General features: G+C 29.8%; 1 protein-coding gene across 1 annotated transcript in view; it reads left to right on the forward strand.

The window, feature by feature from the left end:
- Myo10A (unconventional myosin 10A) overlaps positions 1–24,113 on the forward strand; it is a 261,697-nt gene that overhangs the window by 188,010 nt on the left and 49,574 nt on the right. The window contains exons 40-45 of the mRNA XM_087164029.1: positions 558–693; positions 2,490–2,611; positions 4,243–4,358; positions 10,936–11,029; positions 12,788–12,838; positions 14,255–14,375. Of these exons, the coding sequence (XP_087020155.1) occupies positions 558–693; positions 2,490–2,611; positions 4,243–4,358; positions 10,936–11,029; positions 12,788–12,838; positions 14,255–14,375 (640 nt within the window). The remainder of the gene's footprint in view (positions 1–557; positions 694–2,489; positions 2,612–4,242; positions 4,359–10,935; positions 11,030–12,787; positions 12,839–14,254; positions 14,376–24,113) is intronic.

Below are 24,113 nucleotides of genomic sequence, written 5' to 3' on the forward strand. Positions count from 1 at the left end.
ATTTATCTGCTTATTTTTATTTTTTAAAAATATAATCGTGACGTAAAAAAAAAGAAAATTATAATAATATTAAACAATTTCAATTACTTACACTCAGTGACTTTATATAGGTAACTTTTTATCATCTGTGACTTCGAAATAGAAAAAATATGGTACTAAAAATGTGGTGATGCAATTATAAAATTTATTTTGAATGATATGAATTTTTAATGAGTAGAATAGTTTTAAAACTCAATGAATGATTTTTTCCAATGTATATTGGAAAATGTATTACATTTTGCATTAGAAGACTTTTGCAGCATTAGAAGACTTATTTTTCTTATTCATCTGTAATTTTTTTAATGGGCTGAGATGTTTTTGTTACAAAATAAATATTCAATAGAAAAGCACGTATATTATAGCTTCTAAATTATTTATTAACATGAAAGCCTACAGCAATGTAATTAGCTGGTAACTCAATACCCAGAAATTTAAAATAATTGAATTTTTAGTCTAAAAGTGCATTGTGTAAGTAAATAATAACTGCTAAAAATTAATTTTGGATTTGTTTTTATAAGGTATTTTCTCCGCTTGAGAAATTAGACAATCCAATATCCCTGCACCTTGTTTTCTGCCAAATTGTGAAAGATGTGTCATCTCCTGCTTGCATTAGAATGAACCGAGAAGAAAAGAGAAAACTGCAGCAGCTTATTGGTATTGATACAGTTTATTTATTTTTTGAATAATAAACCACTTTTTTAAAAATTTTGTTGGGTAAAATCCTAAAATAGTCCACCCCTTGGCGACTTTTTGAAATCTCGCCAAGTTGGTGATTATAACTGGGATCAACGATGTTTTTCGATTAATAAGGAAATAAAAAAAAAAAACAATTTAAATTATTACAAATTAAAATTGTTTTACAAAAACACCGCACAGAGTCTCGGTGGGTCAGAGGATAGAGCCTTCGCCTTCTAATGAGGCGAACCGGGTTCGAATTCCGCATCCGGCTTGCACCGACCACAGTGCTGACGTGAAATATCCTCAGCGGTGGACAGATCATGGGCTAGAGTACCCTTGCAGTTAGGCAAACCATTGGAGGTTCTCGTGGTCTTCCTCTCCATGTAACGCAAAGGCGGGTCAACTCCATCAAAAAGTCCTCCATGAAGTCAAATTTCTCCCAATGCTCGATCCAGGATTTCCCTTGTCTTCTGTATTGGATTCAAAATTACGAGGCTACGGGGTTGAACATTAGTAGTCGTAAACCCATAAAATTGGGTAAGCTGTTCAACATTTTTTTTCGTACAATTTAAAAAAATTTTATCCAAAAATCCAAGCAAAAAGTAACTTTTAATAAATTTTTGTTATTTCATTAAATGATAGTCGAAGAAATTCTAATTTGTAAATTATAATTTTTTTTAAACATAATTTCAAAAAATTTAATTTTACATGGTGAAATCAGTCGAACTGTTTATTAAACCGAATTTTGAAAATACAACTTTTTACAAGTTATTAAGGGATTTGCGCATTGTATATCATTCATAGTTATTTTAGTTTATTTAATTAGTTAATTATTACCTTGATTTCCTTTCGCTTTAACTAGCCGTATATCCCGTAGTATAAGTTGACCCTTTATTTTTGCAAACTAAGGTAAACAACGTTAAAGAGCACAAAAAATTATTAAAAGCAGACAGCTGTTTCGGATGCTCAAAGGGCAACCTTCATCAGTGCAACAGAAAGAAATAAGACTTTATTTTTGATAACGAGAAATCAAATTTCTGCTCTTATTGGTGTATAACTCAACCGCTAAAAAAAAAAGAAAATTTGAAAATTTCTAAGATTAAAAAACATACAAAAATTACTAAGTCTACAAAATCTTCCATTCAATCCATTGCAGACACTCTGTATGATGACACTGCTAACGTTACTGATTTCGACAAACATGATGATCTGGAATTTTCTAATTTGTAGTTAAATGTTGTATTTTAAGTTTTCATCATGTTATATTTTTAGAAGTGCTCTTGAATAAGTTACCTTAACTTTTCTTATTCTCGATTTATTTTTTTGAGCGTAATTCAAAGTACTGTTTCTAAAAAGCCTCGATATGTAAAGAAAGTTTGATACGAGTAAATGAGAAATTAATTGTTAGTAAGTAGTTTTTTAAAGGGATAAATTGATGCAGAGTTATTCATATCTATCTCATTGTGTAGAATCCATCGATACTTCACGATCTACGAATGTCCAACTGCATTATCCGGTGTATAAGTTGACCCTCTGATTTTCTTTAAATTTTTAACGTTTGAAAAGTCGACTCATACACCGGGATATACGGATAGAACAGGGGTAGCTTTCTTTGAGAGATTGTGGAAGGCGATGGGAATTTTTGTAAATTGTTTATTTTGTTGTATAGTACGACGGTTATAATATAAAATGAAATCATTTCAAACAGTTTTTATAATTAAGTTATTCATGCGAGATTCGCCTAATCTGATTAATGATATATTATTTTTCAGATGGCTACGGTGTAACATCATCCACTCTTCATTCGAACAACATAAAGCTTACCATGAAGAGGAATGTGGTCGATGTCGCCAAAGACTACCCCAATTATTTTTCAAGACTTTTCCCAATATCAGTAAGTTCTTTAACCCCTTCCTTCTCGCTCCGGTAAAAATGACGGAGTGAGGTTTCACCCTCTATTTCTCGTTCCCGTGATATTTCCGGGATGGAGTGTTCAGTAGTAGTGCGCCAAAAAGAATAAAACTAAATCACTTCTTTTGCTCATTTTGCACATCAGATTGCAGTACTAAGATATTTTTAAGGTAATTGTAGATAGTTAGTTTATTTTAAACTAGATGTCAGCACTAGTCAAATATGCGTAATTGTGATATGTGATAAAAAAATAAGCACTTTTATGACCGCTTTCTTGAAAATTAACCGAAATTAGAAATTAACCGAAAAAAAATTAGCAAAAAGAAGAAAGATGCACGACATTAACACTAGAAAGACTGAAACGTCAAAATGACTGGATTGTGAATGAATAAATAAATTTGTTTAAAATTAATTTTTAATATTTTTTATATTATTTACAGTTATAAAGCAAGTTATTAGTAAATATAACAATAAAAAAATAATATGTTGTACAAAAAGTCACAAAATTCTAAGAAATTGCGTCATTACATACATCATTGTTTTTCTAATTGAAAATAAAGAGCAGTCAAAATGACTTCCTTGGGCAACTAGTGTTAAAAAAAAATTTGTTTTAAAGTTATACAAAGTTTTGTTGCAAGACTAACATCTAATCTATATTCAAGCTTTAACCTTATAGTTTGCGGTTTCACAGTGTCAACGGTTCCTAAATGCGTTTTCTTTCTGCGTTTTTGACATCGGTGGTTCATAACCAGTCTTTGGCATTACTCCATGAAACGAACTGACTTGGAGTAAGATCTGGGGATATTGGTGGCCATGCGATTTTGAGTAAACCACTTATTACCAGCACGCCCAAAACATTGTTTATGAAATACTGAGGCTGAAAACACAGAATGAACTTGAGTGCATTTGTGTAGCACATTGAACCCATTAACAGTGTGAAATTTCAAAATATGAGGAATGAGCTTTTATTACAAATTAGCTGTTTGTCATGCCCCAAACGGGTCGCAATGAACATTTGTGACTGAAAAAAGAAAACGAATTATTAGTAGTATATTTTTTAGAGTAATACTTATCTACTGACAAGTATTACACTGAAAAACTTCACTTGTTTCAAAAGCTAAAGTGGAAAAAGTCGATATGTTTCAAGCGTTTAAAAATGTTTAGATTTTTAACCTTAATTTTTAAAGAAAATGAAGTTTTTTTATTGACTAGTACATCATTCAGTATCAGTTTCTTTATATTATTCATTTTATTATACGTAATAGTGTCGAAAATATAAATTTTTAATCCCTGTATGTCAATACAATGGGATAGATCTTTCAGATTTTTTTTTGTTTGAAAACTAAATATCATTCAGTTTAGAATCTGATAGTGGTCTTTATATTACAATTTATAGACTATACTACTCAAAATCTTGCTAAACCTGAAAGGACCTTGGTGATTTCCAGGATTAACTGCTTATCAAATAAAACATAGAATTTTATACAATTAACGAACTTCTCCAATTTTTTTTAATTCTTTATGTTGTAAGAAAGGAATAGCTATATATTGTGTATTATAACAAAGTATACAACAAGAAGTAACAACGTAAAGTAACAAGCATTTATATTTCAGGGAGGTAGAAATCTACCAAACGTACAAATGTTGGGTGTGTCGCATTCTGGAATGCGATTGGTGCGAAGAGAACGTGACGCAATTTGTGATTACCTCAGAGTATTAGATACCATCAGGTGAGAAGACAAACAATCACTTATATGATTCAATTTATTTTGTCAATCATTTTTCTATTGCTTTTGTCGGTTTCTTTCAATCTTCTATAGACTATAAATCAGAATAGAATATTCTACTTAACTGCGTCTGAAATTTCTAAACACTTCCTTTGTTTCAAATTTTTACCAGTCTGATTTTGTTGAAAAGCACTACTTACGTTTCAATACTAATAAATCTCATCGGGAATTTTTTATTTTTATAAAACTTCTCCTTAGTTTATCACCTTGGATGATTCCTTTTTTATGTATGCATATTTGCCAATTTTCCCGGTCTTTAATTTTTGGCTAAATTTTTACGAAACACCAACATACAATCACAATTTCATTGGCTTTACCCCTATCACTAGGAAAATACCTCTTTGAAAAGTGTAAACGTTCGCAGGTGTGTATATGTAATAAATTTAACAAAGGTCTGTCCAGATATTTTGTAAAAGGTCCACGGTGAAGTTTGTAAATTGTGCAAAAATTATTCATAATTTGTGAATATAAAATAAACGTTAAGTCACATTCCTTCAACCAGGATCCTGCTTTTATGAATTTGTGCAAATAGGGTCCGGTTATTGCAAAAAAAAATTTAAGGAGTTTTTAAATTGTAAAGAAATACGAAATTATGCTCAGCACTGTAAAATCATAATAAAAAAACTAAATTTTCAAAAATAAACAGCAATTGCTGCTTCTAAATTAGAGATGCAACATGCAAATATTTGGTATTTAGCCTATACTGCTGAGCGCAGAATATTCATTTCGTACGAATAATGGAAAAGGCGTCTATCGAAGACAAAACTTAAGATCTTTTACATCCATCTTTCATGTTTTCCCCCCTGGGAAGGGTTTATTCGATTAGCAAAACAATAATGAAGATAAACAAATTTGTGAAGGGTCCGATTAAAAGAAAAATCATTTTGTGAAGGGTCCGTTTTTAAGTTAAAATATTTTGTAAAGGGTCCGCTTATATGAAAAGATATTTTGTGAAGGATCCGTTAACGGACCCAAATTTCTTCTAGACAGACCCCTGTTTAAGGCAACATGCATTTTCATATCATTGAGATAAACTCAAATGCGAGGATCTATGTAAAGCTAATCCACTACCTGCCCTGCAAAGAGGGAAAAATTACAAAAATTACTGTGGTTTGACTAATGATGACAATGATATTTTATTCGTCAATCACTAAATCTAACAGAGGTAATGAAAATTAAACAGTTTGAATTAACAAAACCGCACCAGAAATTAAAATTGAGTTCCTTGCATATGAAGTCTAAATTATATCACCAAGCAAGTAAATTGAACCTAATATTGTGTAAGAAAAACAAATCACTTTGTGTCAAGACAAAACTTATTTATCCAATTTGTTATCTTAGATATCTTAGCAATCTTATTTGCAATTAATTTGCTATTAAATACTATCACTGAAAGTTAATTGCACTATCACTGGCTGCCACATACTATCACTGGCTATGAAAATTAAACAATAGAAATTCACCAAAGAACACTGTAAATTTAGAATTGATTTCCTTGCAATTGAAATCTAGATTATCTCACTCGATCTAGTAAATTGAACTTAATACTGTGTGAGAAAAACAAATCACTTAAATGATAAAAGAGACCAATCTTAGTTTTCAATTTGTTATCTTAGCTATTTCGTCAATCAACTCTGTTATCTTAGATAACTCATAAATCTTATTTGCTAATTAATATTAAAACTAATTTTCTTTTTTTAAAACAATAGGGTTAGGTCTCTTTTACTTTTAAAGTAATAGAAATACATTCGTGTCCAAACAGAATTAGCAAATAAGACCTTATATGCAAGACGAATTTTAGATTTGGCACAAAATTAAAGTTGCGCCTTCTTTTTCTCCGAAAGTTCGGTAGATGAGTTTGTGCTTGCCGTAATCATGATACCTGAGGGTTTTTTTTTTATAACTTTATGCTAAATTGCATTAAAAAAAATTAATACGCATTTAAGATAATACAATTTCAATTCATAATAAGGGTGCGTAGCGTTTTTAAAAAGTGCTTAAAGGTGCTTATTTTCTATTTTTATTTTTTAAAAGCCCTTAAAGGCGCTTTTTTCATTGAGTGTTTTTAAAAAGTGCTTACATTTCCCTTTTTCAATATGAGATTTTTCTTTCCTTATGTTGATTTTCGCTTCGAATTATGCAAAAAGACGCAGTTCACATTGTTCTATTCAACGTTTTCACAATTAATTCAACCCCAATATATTTCTTCGTATTGTCAGTCCGTAGCCTATGAAAACGCCATTCGTTTTACATGATTCAAAATGTAATGATTTTTGACAATTGTCGAAAACAATGTCAAAAGTTTTTTCTTTTTTTTGCATGATGGTTAAAACAAGATAGAACCGTCAATTGTCAAAAACTTTCCAACCCCATCTAATTATGATATTTTTTAAAGTGCATAAAAATATTTTTGAGTGCTTGAAAAGTGCTTAAAAGGTGCTTATTTTTTGTTGAATAATTTGGCTACGCACCCTGATAATTATTAATTTAATATGCAGAATGGGATATATTAAAATACATAGAATTATATTTTTCATATGCAAGTGAAACTGATTCAAAAATACGTTGTAAAATAAAAATACCGTAACAGAACTACCATGCCGCATAAACTAGAGTTTAACGATCTCAATGAGGCCCTAGTTTTCTTTCCACCTTTTTTTTAATGTTTTGTGACTTTAGAATCAATTAATAACAACGTTCGATCCGCTAGTCTAGGGTACACGATGTTATGTTTGGCGCACTATAGTCTACTTTTGCGCCATAGAAATATTTTACCCATTCAATTTCTCAATAGAATTTCCACCGAAGTATGCGGATCTTGCTTACTTTTTATTTTAATGTAAAGTTATCGAACTAATTTATCAACTGTTATCCATATCGAATAATATAGCAAACACTTTGAAATGTCAATCTACTTGTAGCAAAAACACTGACTCTTAGAAACTAAGGCATGTAAAAAATATAAATCTCTTATCAATATCTCAGTTTTAAAAACAAGAACAAGATTGCAAACTGAGCTTGTAACTCCTATTATTATGCTAAACTTCATTGATTGTCGTCCAATGAGTATTGGCATCACTGTGAAGTATGTGATATATCATTATTTTTAGAATTAATTTAATTTTAAACATTTGATAATTGCTTCATTATTTATGTCAAATAAAATCGATAGTTGATATTTATAGTTTTTTACTAAGGTATAAAGTTTTGAGATTTAACCAAGAATTTTCTTTAATTTAAAGATATGAATTATTTAACCAACTATTTAATTAATGAATATCTGTTAACAGAAATGAACAAAAGCTAGTTTTAACTAATTAAGTTCTTTTTTGCAACTTTCAATTATTTTCTCAGTTTTATTATTTAAATGAATTGTACTTTTATTGTTTTATAAACGTATTGTATTATAATTGAAGTGTGTTGCAAAAATATCAGTGTTTATGCTACTCTTATGCTGTAAAGATTCAGGAGTTTAGATTAACAAAGTAATAAAAAAAGCCTAGCTTTCTTAACCGCTACTTTAAAAGAAATTAAAATTTGAAATAAATTATTATTATTTTTACAAATTATTTTTATTCTTAAAGATATGTCTTCGTTTAATAAATGTGCAGGAGTTGTTATACGAGATGTATTATTAAATGCAAATCCAAAACTTATTAGCATATTGTTTCTGCAAGCTTTGACTATAGATCAATACTTTTTCAATAAACTTCTGTATTTTTACCCTGCATGATTACATGTCTAAAGGTCTTGTTTAAATAAATAGTACTCCACTGAAAATATATAGCCTTAATGAGTGTATTTTCCCCTATATTTTCAGATTTTTGATTGCTATATGTTCTGATCCTCTGTTCGGTAACAATACATAGAAATAAGCTGAAGATGTATTAGTTTTAATATAAGACAGATATTATTTGAAACTATGAATTAACAACTAACTCTAAATTACCCATTATTCTTATTTGAAAGTATGAATTAACTAGTTATATGCATTCTATATATGAACATGACTGTTCAAGAGCAAATAGTGCGCACGCGCCGTTATTGCATGCGTTGCTATGGCGACTGCTGCTGTCTATTTAATAATTTTTTGAGATTTTTTTAAAAATTTATAATACATTTATTAAATTATTTTTGAAATTTATTACTGAAACATGGGGCCAGAGAAATACTACGAAATATTTCTCAAGTTGTGAATAAAAGATAATTTCATCATTTAAACGATGTTTTTATTTCTGTTGTTTTAATCAAGAGAAATAAATTCTAACCTACAGTCCAATGACTACTCTCACTATATATGAAAATGAAAAGGTAGTGAACTCCATTTTTTAATAAGTAGAATTGAAGTACTACTCAAATATGCCCTTCGATATAATCTCTTTAAAATTTTTAAATAAATTACTTTACCCTGCAATACAGAGATGAATTTTTTTTTTAAAATATTGTTGTTTACTAAGTATCGCAAAATTTTTGTTTTAGAAAGTATGTATCATAGATACAATCTTTTAAATTAAATATCGAACTTACGATGAAGATAGAAAACGATAGTGCATCGATTACTATGAACAACGATAAATATCAAATACAATTATGTCACGAGTATTAGCTTTAACTATAACTGAAATCGTGATAAAACGATGATATTATAACTGTTGATGAATTTAATTTGAGTGACGAAAATATTTCTCGATGTAAAACTTTCGTTAAATATCGATGTTTCACGACGATATATCGTGATGATAAGTTGAAGTTCTGATATCCCTTCTGATATTCCCCTTAATAAAGTTATTACTTTATTAAAAAAAACGTGAAACTGTTTTAACACATACAGAAGATTAATAGCAGTAAAATGGTGTCATCAAACTTAGAGATCAAACCTTAAAAGTCAGTTAGAGTCAGTCAGAAGTCAGTCTTAGAGATCAAAACTTAGAAACTTCAAAACTTAGAAATCAGTTTGCTATAAACATAGAATAGACATGGAAACAAAATAAGCATCTTACCTTACAATAATTTGAGAGGACAGTAAAATACAAGTTTTATTACGATTGCTTACAAATTAAAAAAAAAAAACCTTTAATGGTCATTCACCCAGGAAAACCTTCCCATTCACATCAAGGCAACAATCGATATGATGCGGGATATATTAGAATAATTAACACAAATTGGAACGCAGCAGCATCAAAAACACATTTCATGAGTATACCACAACAAACCCGCAATGCGTACACATAAAGAAATCTGAGTATTTCCTTGGCATTTTTTGAACGTGTCAAGTTAGCTTAAACTGTGATTGAACATACAAACAACTCTAAATAAGAGGGACTTTACGAATGAATTCGAATGTTGTTGTTTTCGGACATTGCACTTGTACAAGGTTTATATGTCATAGGAATATTTATGATCAGAGAATGATAGAATTAAACGAAGTAAATTGTAATAATTGGAAATTATATTCAGATAGATTAAGAAAACTTCGATCGTAAGTATAAAAAGATTTTAAAATGTGTTTAGAACGGCATTAAATTTACGTGCACTATATACATTTCTTTATAAATTTTTCTTTACAAAATACTAGTTAAAAATACGGTAAATAGTATTTAACTTAATATTATGTTTATATTTTTGCTAAAAAAGCTTTCCGCGCTTTGTTGGATTAAAGGTTCAATTTTTTATTTTCTTTTTCCTGATGTTTCAATGATAGAGATTGTTTGACAGCACAATACCATTAAAAAAAGGTTTTGCTTTAAATAAACAAAATAGAGCTTGATAATTTTTAGAATTTTCATGTATTTGTCCTCAAAAATTTAAAATAATTAAATCGCGTAGTTTTTGATCTTGAGCGAGTAATTTAAAATAGCACATTTTTCAGTTATTATATCTATTTTTTTCAAATTTAATTTTATTACAGTTCAAAGTAATAAAAATGGATTTAGAAGATGCTGAAAATTGCTTTGAACGTAAATTACGCAAAAACAAAGATATTTATCAAAACTCTTAAAGCAGACAAATGAATAATGTTTAGCTACCTTTCAAAAATGCTGATTGCAGAATTGTGTTAGTAATATTTTAAAAAATTAAGAATTTAAAATATTTCACTCTTTATATTTAAAATTCTGATTGGGTGATAGCCTTGTATCAATAAAAATTAAACATTTTGTGTAAATCAAATAAAGAGGATCATATTTAGAATGGCTTTAGCACTGAAACACTACAGCGATATTCATATTATAAACTTTTACTTATTCTTCTTTAATTTCTTTTTGTGTATTCTATTTGATACTGGTTTTGATATAGAAAAAAAAATCTACAACTTACATCACTTATCAATCATTTACGAATGTAGAATTTTGAATCGTACTTATCTGCGTCTGGTGAGGCAGGCTCTAATGCATTTGACTTGTTGAATACTTTGTATTGTGATTAAAGATATCTTCACTTAACAGTGTTACACGTTGTTTGAGCAATATTTCAAAGTTAACAAAGAATAAAGTCGATTTATATTTGTGTAATTCTGTTCCAGTTTCGAAGATATTGCCGAAGTGAGCGTGCCCAGGAGCAGTACAATCCAAATACTGCTTCGAAATGGCGGATGGATGACACTTTATTCTCATAAGGTATGTTTTGTTTAGAACAATAAACAACTTTAACTTTGTCTTGTCACTATCTTGTTTTACATTATAACCAGCATTGAACTGACGATATATTTTCGAGTTTGTGGTTATTAACGTTCCAGGGAGTTCCTGGATAAAGCACTGCACCAAACGTTAGACTTTTTGACGAAATTATCTCACATTTGCCTTACATCGAGACCAGAATCAAAACTTCCAACTGTTTGTCCGATGGTAATTGGATTTTAACCCATGATCCGTCTATCATTAGCTATATTTTACGTTGTTAGCCAGAAGCAGAATTCGAATCAAGCAGTCATGACCGGGATTCGAACTTTCTTCGTCTCAGTGGAAAGGTGAACGTTCTTTCCTCTGAGCCATCGCAGTTTGCCAAACTAATCAGATATATTGCAAATATTCAATGCTTTAATTAAGAAGCAGTTATGCTTTTCGTAGCTTCTGAAACAAATGATACTTCGAATTCGGCATTCTCTGAAATAAGGTACTATAAAATATCGCTGGTTTTAATCACTTTTGGCAAAGTTCATCGATTAAAATACTTAATTCGGTAAGTTATCGATTAGCACGCATATACCTTTTGCCATCTTATTAATTACTCTAGTTGCAGCAATTCTTAATGGTGAAATGATATTTGAAAACGCTTTGGGCTGGTACACTTCACAAATTCTGAATGGAAATGTTCGACTGACTTTATACTAAAGAATTTGTTCTATGGTTCACGTTTAAAACTTTCGTCATTAAAAAGTAAACAAACTATAATTTTCAAAAATTTGGAATTTTCCACAATTGCGAAATAACAATTTTGTTAAAAAAAAAAACAATCTGATCTATTTCAATTTAAATTCGGCAAAAATGAGTATTTTTAAAATGCAGTCATGTAAATCAAAATTACTATCATTTGGAGATGAGGCTTACACGGAAAAAGAAATATTGCAATTTATCTACTTTTAAAAGCATCCAGTTCAAAGTTTCTACGATCGTAATTTCCAACTTATAAAACATAGAATTTAGGGCTTATAAAGTATTCTTTAATGTGTAAATTTGCAAATTTGTTCCATTAAAATTATTTCAAAAGTTATAGATTTTTATTAATTTGCATGTAACCATGCTCTTCGAGAAAAACTGTAAATATTTGAGCACTTCAGTCAATTACTATTAAAAAATAATAGCAATATATATTTTTGTAATCGTTTAGTGTAATTATCTTCTTCGTATACCTCTGTAAATTATTAATAACAGCTATAAATTATATGTGTTTAAAATTATTTGCTTATCTTGCTAATAGAATGTTTTAAATTATTTTTGTAGCAGAACTGAATTATTTAAAAACTATCATATAAATTTTTAAACGTGAAATATTACCCCAAGTAAAAAACGGGGACCATGGCTATAATTGATGCAAATACAGTTTTATAGACATTTTAGACTCACGGTGAAGTTTTTAAAAATGTTTTACCCCGTTTAGGTCTAATTTATAAAAAGAATAAGAATTCGGATTAAAAAAATTTTGTTTATTATAATTTATAAAAGATAAATTCATGCCTTTTTTTTATTAATTTGCTTTTACTAATAACCTAATGGTTGGTGATCAAAATTCGAATATGTGATAGCATTTGCCAACATTTCCCTCTACTATGCATTATGTAATTGTGCAATAAACCGCTATTGCATAATTTTAATAATATTGCGAATCGTTTTTTATAGCACTGATGTATGTCATGATTATTTGTTTATTCTTTGCAGGCTGAAAAAATTCGAAACATGGTTGAACGCTTCTGTGTTGAAGCTGCGCAAGTGAGTTTTTCAAATTTATGAGTTTTTTTATTTCATTGATTTTTTAATTTTATTAGTTTTTAATTTTAATTTCATAATTTTATAAATATTTTTTAAAATGTTATTAATTTTTGAATTTTATTAATTTTTAATGTTAATTTTTGAGTTTTATTAATTTTTGAATTTTATAGATATTTTTTAAAATGCTATTTTTCAATTTTATTAATTTTTAATATTAATTTTTGAGTTTTATTAATTTTTGAATTTTATTAGCTTTTCATTTTTTAATTTTATTAATTTTTAATGTTAATTTTAGGTTTTTAACTTAATTAATTTTATAATTTTCCTTAATTTTTGAATTTTATTAATTTGTAATTTTATTAATTTTTAATATTATTAATTTTAAGTTTTTTACTTCATTAATTTTATAATTTTCATTAATTTTATAATTTTTTTTAATTTTATAATTCTTTCTTAAATTTCAAAATATATAGTTTTAAGTATGTGGGCTATTCAAAAAAATATCTGGTGAAATTTAATAGTGGGGATAGAAGTGACCAAAATAAACAATGTATCTTTTGTCGTAAAGTGTATAGAAATGAAGCGTTTAAGCGCCATTAGATGGCGCTGATCACAGGTGTTGATGTCATCTTGGAGTAAAGCTATCGTTTTTCGATGGAACTTTATTCCTGATCTTAGAATATCACTTGTTCAAATTAATTAGAATATTTAAGGTCTACTCCTTGAACCATTAAAATTGCATCTTAATACACAAAAATCTAATAATGAGATCAAAAGCTATTCAATTGATATTTTTTTTTAAAATCGCTGTTTATATATCACAGTACACATACTAGAATCGATAAGATAACTCGGAAGAAATTAAATATCACAAAATTTGTGCGACATTCGCATTGTGCACAATTTGTGCTAAACATTCTTTTTTCTTATTTAAATTCTATTTAAATTGTAACAGATCCCTATCTTTTGTCCCCTACTAATTAGGTGAATAAGCAATCAAATCCTAAATCAGAGACTATTTTGTTAATTGAAATAGTTATAATCTTACATTTTACCTGAAACATTATATTTACATTACATTTACGTTACATTTATATTATATTTACATTACATTTATATAACATTTACATAACATTTATATCACATTTACGTTACATTTATATTACATTTACGTTACATGTAGATTACATTTTACTTTAAAAAAATCTGATTCAGAAATCTTGGATTCTCAACTTGACTACCATTGACCTTTGCACGCGCTGCAGATTAATACACATACTAATGACTGAGAACTACTATATTAGAATATAAGGAAAATAAAATTGTTTTTAACTGCATGTTTTAATTTAGTCTAGTTGTTTCACAATTAAAAAGTTAATTTAAGTGCTAAAATGATTTTTTTTTTTTATATTCCAGGGTGGTCACGAATATGTTAGAGCAGTCGCTGATTACGTCACGAGAGAGGCAACTCTTCTCAGTTTCAGAGAGAATGACATCATACGAGTTGTTAAAAACAGAAATTTGCATTTGGACAAAGGTAAGTCCCTTTTTCTTTCTTTATTCTATTTTATTCCGTTTTTTTTTAAATTCTTTAGACTGGATTTATAATTCTGCTTGATTTTGCGATCTAGAGTATCTTATGAAGATTAAATATTATGCAGCGCAGCCGGCTCATATGACATTATAAACTCTTGATTGAATCAATTAATTATTTCGTTCATGAGTCTGATTAGTTTAGACTTAGTTTGTGATATCATTAAACGCAATAAAAATGGTCCGGTGGTTTCGATCACATTGCATTGAAAAAGCGTTGAACGTAGGAAAAATTAAAAATTTATGTAAAATATCTCTTTCCTTTTATTTCTTTTTATTAATTTTTTAAACGTTACTATATGATCTTAGAAAAGAAATAAATAGTAAATTATAAAAGAAATAAGTAAGATTAGATAAGATTAAGAGTTATTTTTTTACGCATAAAATTTCAGATTTCAGTAAGCAAAAAAAAATTTTTTTTGTTGCTAAATCTGCTTAAGGCCATGAGTTTGATCCTGACGGTCGTCAGAACAACATGCTGATTAACATATGCAGTTAGGTGCATGTTAAATCTGCTGTGGTTGAAAGTTCTCTAATTGGTTGTGGTGCGGAAGTTTAGAGATGGGCGACCACCTCAGGCACTGTCCACGTCGTCTGAATGGAGTTAAAACTACGAGAATCCCTATGATCATGGCTTGGTAATGTGAGTACATAATAATAAGAATAGCTATTTCTGGATCCTGTATTATCTGCCGTTAATCTTTTCTTAATAGAATAAAAAGTGCTCTGCCATATTTTTCCTGTATATTGATGATTAATATAAGATTTTTAATTTAAATAATTTCGTTTTTTTTAAAGGAATAAATATATATAAAAATATATATAAACAATAGATATAAGAAATTTAAGAAAATAACTTTTTATCTATATTTGTTTTCAATTAATTTATATAAAAAAAACTTTTTTTTTCAACTAAAGAGAAATTCTAAAGAGCAAATTTTGCAACTTGAACATTTAGTCTTATAAAATTTCAAAGTTTAAAAAATAATTTCTAACTTCCTTCACAGCTGCCATTTTGAAAATATCGAACTTCTAACCAATAAATATCAGCATTTTCAAAATCTAAATTGTGATAAATAATTATAATTTTTATCATTGATTTCATAAATGTGATTTATTATTATTAATAGTAAATTTCTTGTGCGTTTTCCTTTTTAAAAAAATGGAAAATTTAAATAAAATTCAAAAAATTTAATCCCTTTTTTATTAAAAAATATAATTAATGTTCAATGCGCTTTTCGTTCGATAAAGTAAAAAAATAAGATAACGTAAAATTTTTACAATTTTTAAAATTAATCTAAATAAAAAAATTTGAATAGCTCATCTCGAATGCATTGTATTTCGTGAATAGGTTTTTTATCAATAGGTGTAAATGTGTTTCTTAATCTATTACACGATTTTCCAACTTTCGTATCAAACGCTAACACACATTCCAAGACTAACACACAACTGACGAAAACAAAATATCGCAACAAACTAGATAATATGCCAAATTCTACGATCGTTTATTTTTTTTATCCATATTTATTCTTTCTTATGTTTACTATGTCAGACATAGTTTCCAGCATCATAACTCTCTTTATGTTTACATTCAGTTTAGTTCCATTTTTCTTCATTATTTTGTATTGATTTAGGTCAAAATAAATGAAAAATATTATATTCAGCTCTTTAATAATTGCTAATGTCAACAATTTTACGATTTGTTAATAATTAGTTGTTTGGTCATGAGATACATAACCATAACAGCTACTTTTTCTGCTTTTAAGGTAAAGTCGCCCTAACACGACTTCCTTCCAAACAATAATTTTTCAAATTTGCACTTATTTGCAGTCATTTAGATTTCAGCGGAAAACAGTTATTTATAATTGAAATTTCTGTAATTTAGGAAATAAATTAGTGATAAATTTTCAAAATTAATGAAAGCAAAACATTTTTTCCAAATACTTTTTTTGGATTTTATATTTTAGTGCAAATATAGTTCCGATGTCCTCGCAGATTTTTTTGCGAGTAATTATTATATTTGACTATTTCTTATGATCAAAAAATACCAAAATATATTTTTGCTTGTAATTAAAGCATTGAAAAAAGATATAAAATAGATACCAGTGTTCCATCTGCATCAAAAGGGTTAAATTGAGCTTTACGCTAGCTAATATCGTTGCTATTATCTTTTGAATACTAGGAAAAAATCAAAATCGCCTGCAGTTTGATTTATTACAGTGGCTGACGCTAATCCAATGAGGAGATTCCATTTTTCAATTTCATTCTTTCCTGATAGACAGAATTAAAATTTTTGATCGAATTTTAAGATCTCATGCTAAAATTTATCATCTCACTCATTTTTCTAATATTTACGACGAGAGCGCAAACGGTTCCGGAGTTATAAAAGAGACACACAAACTCGAAGCTCTTTCTTTTATTATTGACGATTATCTATTGACGATTATGAATATCGTCATCTTTCCACAATACGCTTGTAATTTTTTTTTTTTTTTTTTTTTTAGTTTTCTAAAAATAGCTTGAAAATTTGTCACTAATTTTAGATAATAAATAGCCTTGAAGCATTTTTTGTAAACATTTTACGCAGCTTGATATGTGAATCTTTACAAGTGCCACTTAAACTACGTGTGTTCAAACAAGTTCTAACGCAAGTTCTAAAATGACTAATAAGCTAACTTTCACAGCTTGAATCGTGCAAACATAAATGTATCTACTAAACGTGAGAATTTTGGTAAATGGATTTCTCGGAAAATTTTGACTTTTTTGAAACTGCATGAATCCAAATTTTTTATTAACAAAGTGAATTATAAATATATTCGTATTAAAAACTGTTTTATATTTATTTATATTTTTTTTTAATTCAGAACAATAAATTTTAAAAATCATTCTTAATAAAAAGGGAAATTTCAAACTTTTTCGTAGTAAAAATTTGAATGCATAATTTAATGTTTACATTATATTAATAATCATATTACGTAATTACTTTTTTGATCCCATGCCCTTTACGAAAAGCACTTTAAGAAAAATGGGAAAACCTTTCTTAATGAAAATAGATTTCATTGACTGATAGCTTTTACCTAATCTTGGTAATTTGAATAACATTCATTAAAAATAAAAATATTTTCTATTATATATATTTTGTTATAATATTTGCTTCAATTTGAGCATTTTTCTTCGAATAAAATTACCATTTTCCAAAGTAGTTAAGAAAAAATAAAAATGGATAAGATAATATATTTTAGGATAAAATTAAACAAATACTAATGTAGGCTAAAATACGACGAACAGTTTCCAATCAAACTGAAATCATGAAGTCATGAAATCAAACTGAAAATCATATACCGACATATTTAAAGAACTTGAAAGAACCAAATAAGTGATATTTTTAAGGGAATTAGATTTAAAAAAAAGTGGTTGAATAAATAAGGCGATGTTTAATGTAACTAAACTGTTTTTGCTTTCACTTAAATTTTAACATAACTAATTACATCAGTTTTCAGTATGCTTGCATGATTTTTATTTCAAATTAGGTCGTGGTATATAAATAAAAACAAAGAAATATTTGTCCCACTTTCCAATAAATTGGTAATAAAATAGTTCAGATGCAACTTTTTTTTCCGTTCTGAAAATGTCACTAACCTGTTCCACTAAGTTTTTCAATTAATATAGCTAAAATAATTTCAATTTTTTAATTTGATGTTATGTGTTATCTTCAGTGGCTTTATGTTATTGAAGTTAGCAAAACGCGTTGTTTGTAATTCATACCATTGAATAAAGATGAAATGTATTTAACATCTCTTAGCATGATGCTATTGCTCACGGCCGATTCATGATAGTTGAAATTCCCCTTAAAAGTAATTAATTCCAAAGTATGGGTATTAAAACTGCTTGGTGCAGTTTTAAAAATCACCAAATATATCAATATAATATTTTATACCTATATAAGTATATCTGGTACTTATTATATAACCCTTCAAAATTTGAGTTTATACATATTTGTCAGTGGCGGCCAACTAAATCCAAATTTTTTTTCTTTTAAAAATGTGCATTCGAACTTCATAAGGATTTTGGAACCTGACCATTTCTCTATCTCACTTTTAATTTACTGTTAAAATATTTATAAGTAGTGGTGGAAAAAATTTCTTTTATTTCTAATTCCTTAAAATATTTTCTAAAACTGCCGAAAACCCGTTGTAGAATTCTTATCAAAACCGATTCGCCAATTACCATAATACCAGTAGTACATATTACCATAAGTGATACATATGAATTAAGCGTCATCTGTGAGTGGGAATTTTTTAGGGTTTTCTTAAATAAATTTACCATTAGAGCATCAGCTGCGGCAATCTCATACTATTAAACTAGGCAGAAGTGAGTAGTCTTTGTCGATAGATCTCTATTTTAGTATTTTGTCGAAAGCGCTTTTTTTCACGAATTTATTTGACGATTTTTGATTTATATCACGAATTATACTATAGTACATTTCTAATAGGTTTAACGAATTACATTTCATTTATTTGAATTCAAATTTATTTTAATGACTTAGTATTTACTAAAAAGATGCAATTTTTTTTAAAAAAGCTTTTATATGGATTTGAATTCTTAGAGTTTTGTGCATCTGCAATGTACGTAAGTTAGTAGCGAGCGAAGTGAGCTTGGCTTGCGAAGCAAACCATATAAGATTGCGTAGCAATTTTCGGGGGTTGGCGAGCGTTAGCGAGCATGCTGCGCAGTTCACTAGTTGACTATATTAACAATCATCGGATCAAGTTGTTGGATTTCGTTTCCCTGAGTGTTTGGAAGATAAAATTCAGTTTTTTTTACGGCGGTAGTCTTAAAAAATAAACTAGAACAAAAATATCCTTGAAGTATTTGATAGCTCGGTTAAAACGGAAACTCGGATAATCGGGACTCTACTTGTGTATTTATAGATAGCACTGAAGAACAAATTTTTCTTATTTAAAGAAAAAGTAAAACTGAGTTTACGAAAACAGGAATATCAATACCAAATAAAAACAACTTCAAATATTGAAAGAAAAGTATTATCAAAAAAAGGCCAAATATTTATTTTTAAATGTTAAAACATTTTAGCAATATCGTGACCTGTTTTGTGTTATACATTCTACAACAGAGTAAGCTTAAAAAAAGTTTTGTATTTTATAGTTTCTCCATTAGCTGATAGCAATTCATAAAAACATTTAAATATTTGCTCTTTAAGTGTAATTTTTAAAAAACTTATTAAAACTTTTGTTGTAACTGTTATTTATATCCATCTCAAAAACTCAATTTCTCGTATCTAGATTAATCGGACGTTATAAACAAAAGTTCAAAATCCTTTTAAAATCGCAAACTTCTTTTTCGATTTTCATTGAAATTACTCTCAATTTAAATTCAAAAAGCTACTTTTCAGGTCACTATAATAAACTAAATTTGATTATTAATCTATTTTGTGTTATTTTGCTCTCTTAATGCTTCATACTTGACCGCCAAAACGGCTTTTAGAGGTCAGCTGTTCTCACTTCGTTAACTAGATTAAGTTCTCTTTTATCTGTTTTTTTTTTATTTATTTATTTATTTATTTTTTTTTATCCTAAGCCATCCATTCTCTTTATTTTGTCAAAGAAAAAAAGCACTTTACCTAAGCGATTAGAATTGCTATTAAGTACTTTTTAATTCGGGTATATATTTAAAGAATTTATTAAATTGAAGAGGTAGGGTTGCAAATTTCAATGTATTCTCTCTATTTTTTGGAAATGGAGCATATTTAGGTGTTTCCGTAGCGTCAATGGAGGTGTTTTGTTCCTTTCGGCTGGATGATTTTTTTGATTGGATCTTTTGATAGTAAATCCATTGCCAAAATTGATTCCAATAAGTTCAAATAATATGTTTTATTTGGGTGTAGCTTTTACCCGACGACCGTAGGAGTTATCTATTCAATTTCATTTTTATTTCATAACCGTCGTTGAACAGCCGACCGAATTTTTAGCTTACGGCTACCAATGTTCAACTCCGTAGCCTCGTAATTTTGAACCCAATTCAGAAGACAAGGAAGCGTCTAGATCAAGTATTGGGAGAAATTTTCCTTCGTGGAGAACTTTTTGATGGAACTAATCCGCATTTGCGTTACATGAAGAAGGAAACCGCGAAGAACTCCCGCGGTTAGCCTAACGGTAAGGGGACTTTAACCCATGATCCATCTACCACTGAGGATATTTCACGTCAGTACTGTGGTCGGTGCAAGCCGGATTCGGAATTCGTATCGACTGGGATTCGAACCCGGTTCGCCGCATTGGAAGGCGAACGCTCTATGTTTGGAAGTAACCCATGTTTGGAAGTACCATAAATAATAAGCCTACTACATTTTAGACTTTTAAATCTTTTTTTTTTCTTTCAAAATAAGTTTAATATTTTTAAGTGTGCACACTTTCTTCTAATTAAAAACCATATACTTACCTTTTTGTTCAATTTTATTTTTATTTTATAACCGTCGTTGAACAACCGATCGCATTTGCAGTTTACGACTACCTATGTTCAACTCCGTAGCCTCGTAATTTTGGACCCAATCCAGAAGACAAGGGAGCTCCTGGATCAAGTATTGGGAGAAATTTGCCTTCGTGGAGGACTTTTTGATGGAACTAATCCGCATTTGCGTTACACGTAGAAGGAAACCACGAAGAACCTCCCACGGTTAGTCTGACGGCAAGGGGACTCTAACCCATGATCCGTCTACCACTGAGGATATTTTACGTTAGCACTGTGGTCGGTGAGAGCTGGGTTCGGAATTCGAATAAACCAGCCTTTGCAGGGATTCGAATCCGGTTTACCTCATTGGGAGGCGAACGCTATATCCCCTGAGCTATTCAATTTTATTTTATTTTATGACCGCCGTTGAACAGCCGACCCAATTTTTGGGCTTACGACTACTAATGTTCAACGCCGTAGTCTTGTAATTTTGAACCAATCCAGAAGACAAGGAAACTCCTGGATCAGTACCCCCAGAGGTTTTGGAAGACTTTGAGACTCGACAGATCCAACGTGCATCAGTCACCACTTACGACACGGGGAGTCTTCGACCGGCTGGGACCGAACCCACGAACTCTTGGAACCCGGCACCCCACCGACCTGGCTATCCCTGCCTAGTAGCGACAATTTATCAGAATTATTGTTGCACCGCGCCAGTGGACCTGCTGCAATGGGAGTATTAGTTGATTATATAGTTGATTATGGCAGTAAATGGAAATCATTTGTCATAATTGGATGTTAATCTGTCAAACCATCGTTACTTTGGTTAGGTAATGGGTTTGGTAATTACCAATATTTTCTAGTGGTTCCATCATGGTGTTGTTCATCGCCAGTAAACTATTGAATTTGAAAAATTAGTATCATGAGAAACAAACTTATCTAATTTGGCTTACTGCTTTAGAACAAGATTAGAAACTTATGTTAGCGCTAGGAGCTATTCAATTAATGTAAAATGCCGCAAACGCATTTTATTTTCACAAAACTGTGGCTTTCCTTCATTCTTCGCCATTTTAATTATCAGCCTAGAGGGCGCTGTTTAATGATGGACAAAACGTAACATGACAGCCACGAGTAACTGTTACAAACTCACACCATTTATAAAAATAGCACATTATTCGCTAAAAATCATTATTTAATATGACGACAAGGCTTTCGAAAAACAGTTTTAAAATAATGGATAAATAATAGCTAGCTTCCGTCACAAGATACGAGATCCTGAAACTATCCATTAAGTTGAATCCATGAATCCATTAAGTTATTCCTTTCTCTGAACTTCCTTTGCCTTATGTATGAGAGCCAGTAAGCAGTTCGATTTTATTTTCCCTGTTTGGTTCGGAGTATATTTCAGCTCAACGCATATCAAGAAGTTCGAAGAACATGTCGATTTAAAGCATTTTATTAGGACAAAAAAAGTTACCATAAAGGAAATATTGTTTCATTTTAACCCTCGATAGGATTCTGCGTATTAGAAATGTTGAATAACTCGTCAGGGAAGTGTGTTATAAGATTGACCTTAACATTCTAAAGCGACACCGGGCTTTCCATATATATTACCATAAAACGATTTCCAGTGAAGATGGTAATTTCTTTAATTCTGCCCAGGAGCGTTTTCATCTTATGCCAAGGTCAAGACCTCAAACATATCCTGTTTTGAATACACTATTTTACACTCTTGGAATGAATTGAGAGGGGTTTCGCTTTCATTTTATTTATGTAATAATGTCTGCAATCGGAAAGTTAATCTCCCTATTCCAGAATATTATATTTTAGGAGTTTATTCGCAAACTCAAGTAAAATCATTCGTTTTAGTGTTTTTATTTTTTTATTTATTTTATAACCGCCGTTAAACAGCCGACCCAATTTTGGATTAACGACTATTAATCTTCAACTCCGTAGCCTTGTAAATTTGAACCTAATACAGAAGACAAGGGAACTCCTGGATCAAGTATTGAGAGAAATTTGCCTTCGTGGAGGACTTTTTGATGGAATTAACCCGCATTTACGTTACATGAAGAGGAAGACCGTAAGACCGTGAGAACTTCCCACGGTTAGCCTGACGGCAAGAGGACTCTAACCCATGATCCGTCTGTAATGATCGGCCTGAAGAAAAATTAGTTTTTAATTTATTTTCTTATTGCACAGTTTTCAAACTTTTGCGCCCGTTAGCTGCAATTTTAATTGCATATTACAGCCTTTCCCATTTTTTTCGGCTTCCTGAATAGTCAACATTCTTCGGACGAAAATCCACATTTACAACTGAAGTATATAACTGAAGTATTGTGAACCTATTAACATTAAAAATATTGCTTTATTTTTAAAATATTTCATAAGAACTAAATTTTTTGTTGCATTTATACAACTAATGATCTCGCCTAATTCGTCTGTGTGGTTTTCAAATCCGATATTAGTTTTGCTTCTAAAGCAACAGATTTTTTGTAAATAGAATTTTAAGTTTTTTTTTTTTTAGTCGAAATGTGCAAATTTAAAAATATTATATATTTTACAGGGGTCGCATAAATGTTGCGGCAAACTTCTAGGAGGGTTAGGGTACATCATCAGGGTTTAAATTGCATAAGAACCCGTGCAAGGAAAATGCCGTTATATGCAGCTAGGGGTACTACCCTACTAAGACCTCCTCTGAAGCACACGAAGAAACAATTCATATTTTAGGAATTTCCCCATGCGGCGAAGACATTTCCTAGCTTGTTTTTTCTATATACAATTATTATGCTATACAATTATCATACTGTACAATTATTATGCTTAGTGGCTGGGTGGCGCAGTTGGTTTGTCGTCGGCCTTCTGAGCCCAAGCCTGCGGGATCGATCCCCGGCCCAGACACCGAAATTTCGGGATGCAGAAAATCCTCAGCGGCCATGTCGTATGATTATGCGGCATGTGAAAGATCCCTGGAGTGCCTTATTGGCTCTTGGCATTTCCGGCAAAATTAAATTCCTAGTGCACTTTAGCATCCAAATAGAGTCTCGGTGCTGCCATCTAGTGTGGCAGAAACTAGACATCCAAATTAACATAACCAACGATATCTCACCCATTGTGGTGGTTCTGAAAGAGTGGATACCACCTCTGGAGAACGCACTAGGTCTGGTCATCGGCAAGACCGATTGTACAGCTCATTGGAAGAAAAAAAATTATTATGCTA

The sequence above is a fragment of the Parasteatoda tepidariorum genome, chromosome 5 (assembly GCF_982258835.1).
Source record: "Parasteatoda tepidariorum strain Cologne lab strain chromosome 5, Ptep-v5.0, whole genome shotgun sequence".
Lineage (NCBI taxonomy): Eukaryota > Metazoa > Arthropoda > Arachnida > Araneae > Theridiidae > Parasteatoda > Parasteatoda tepidariorum.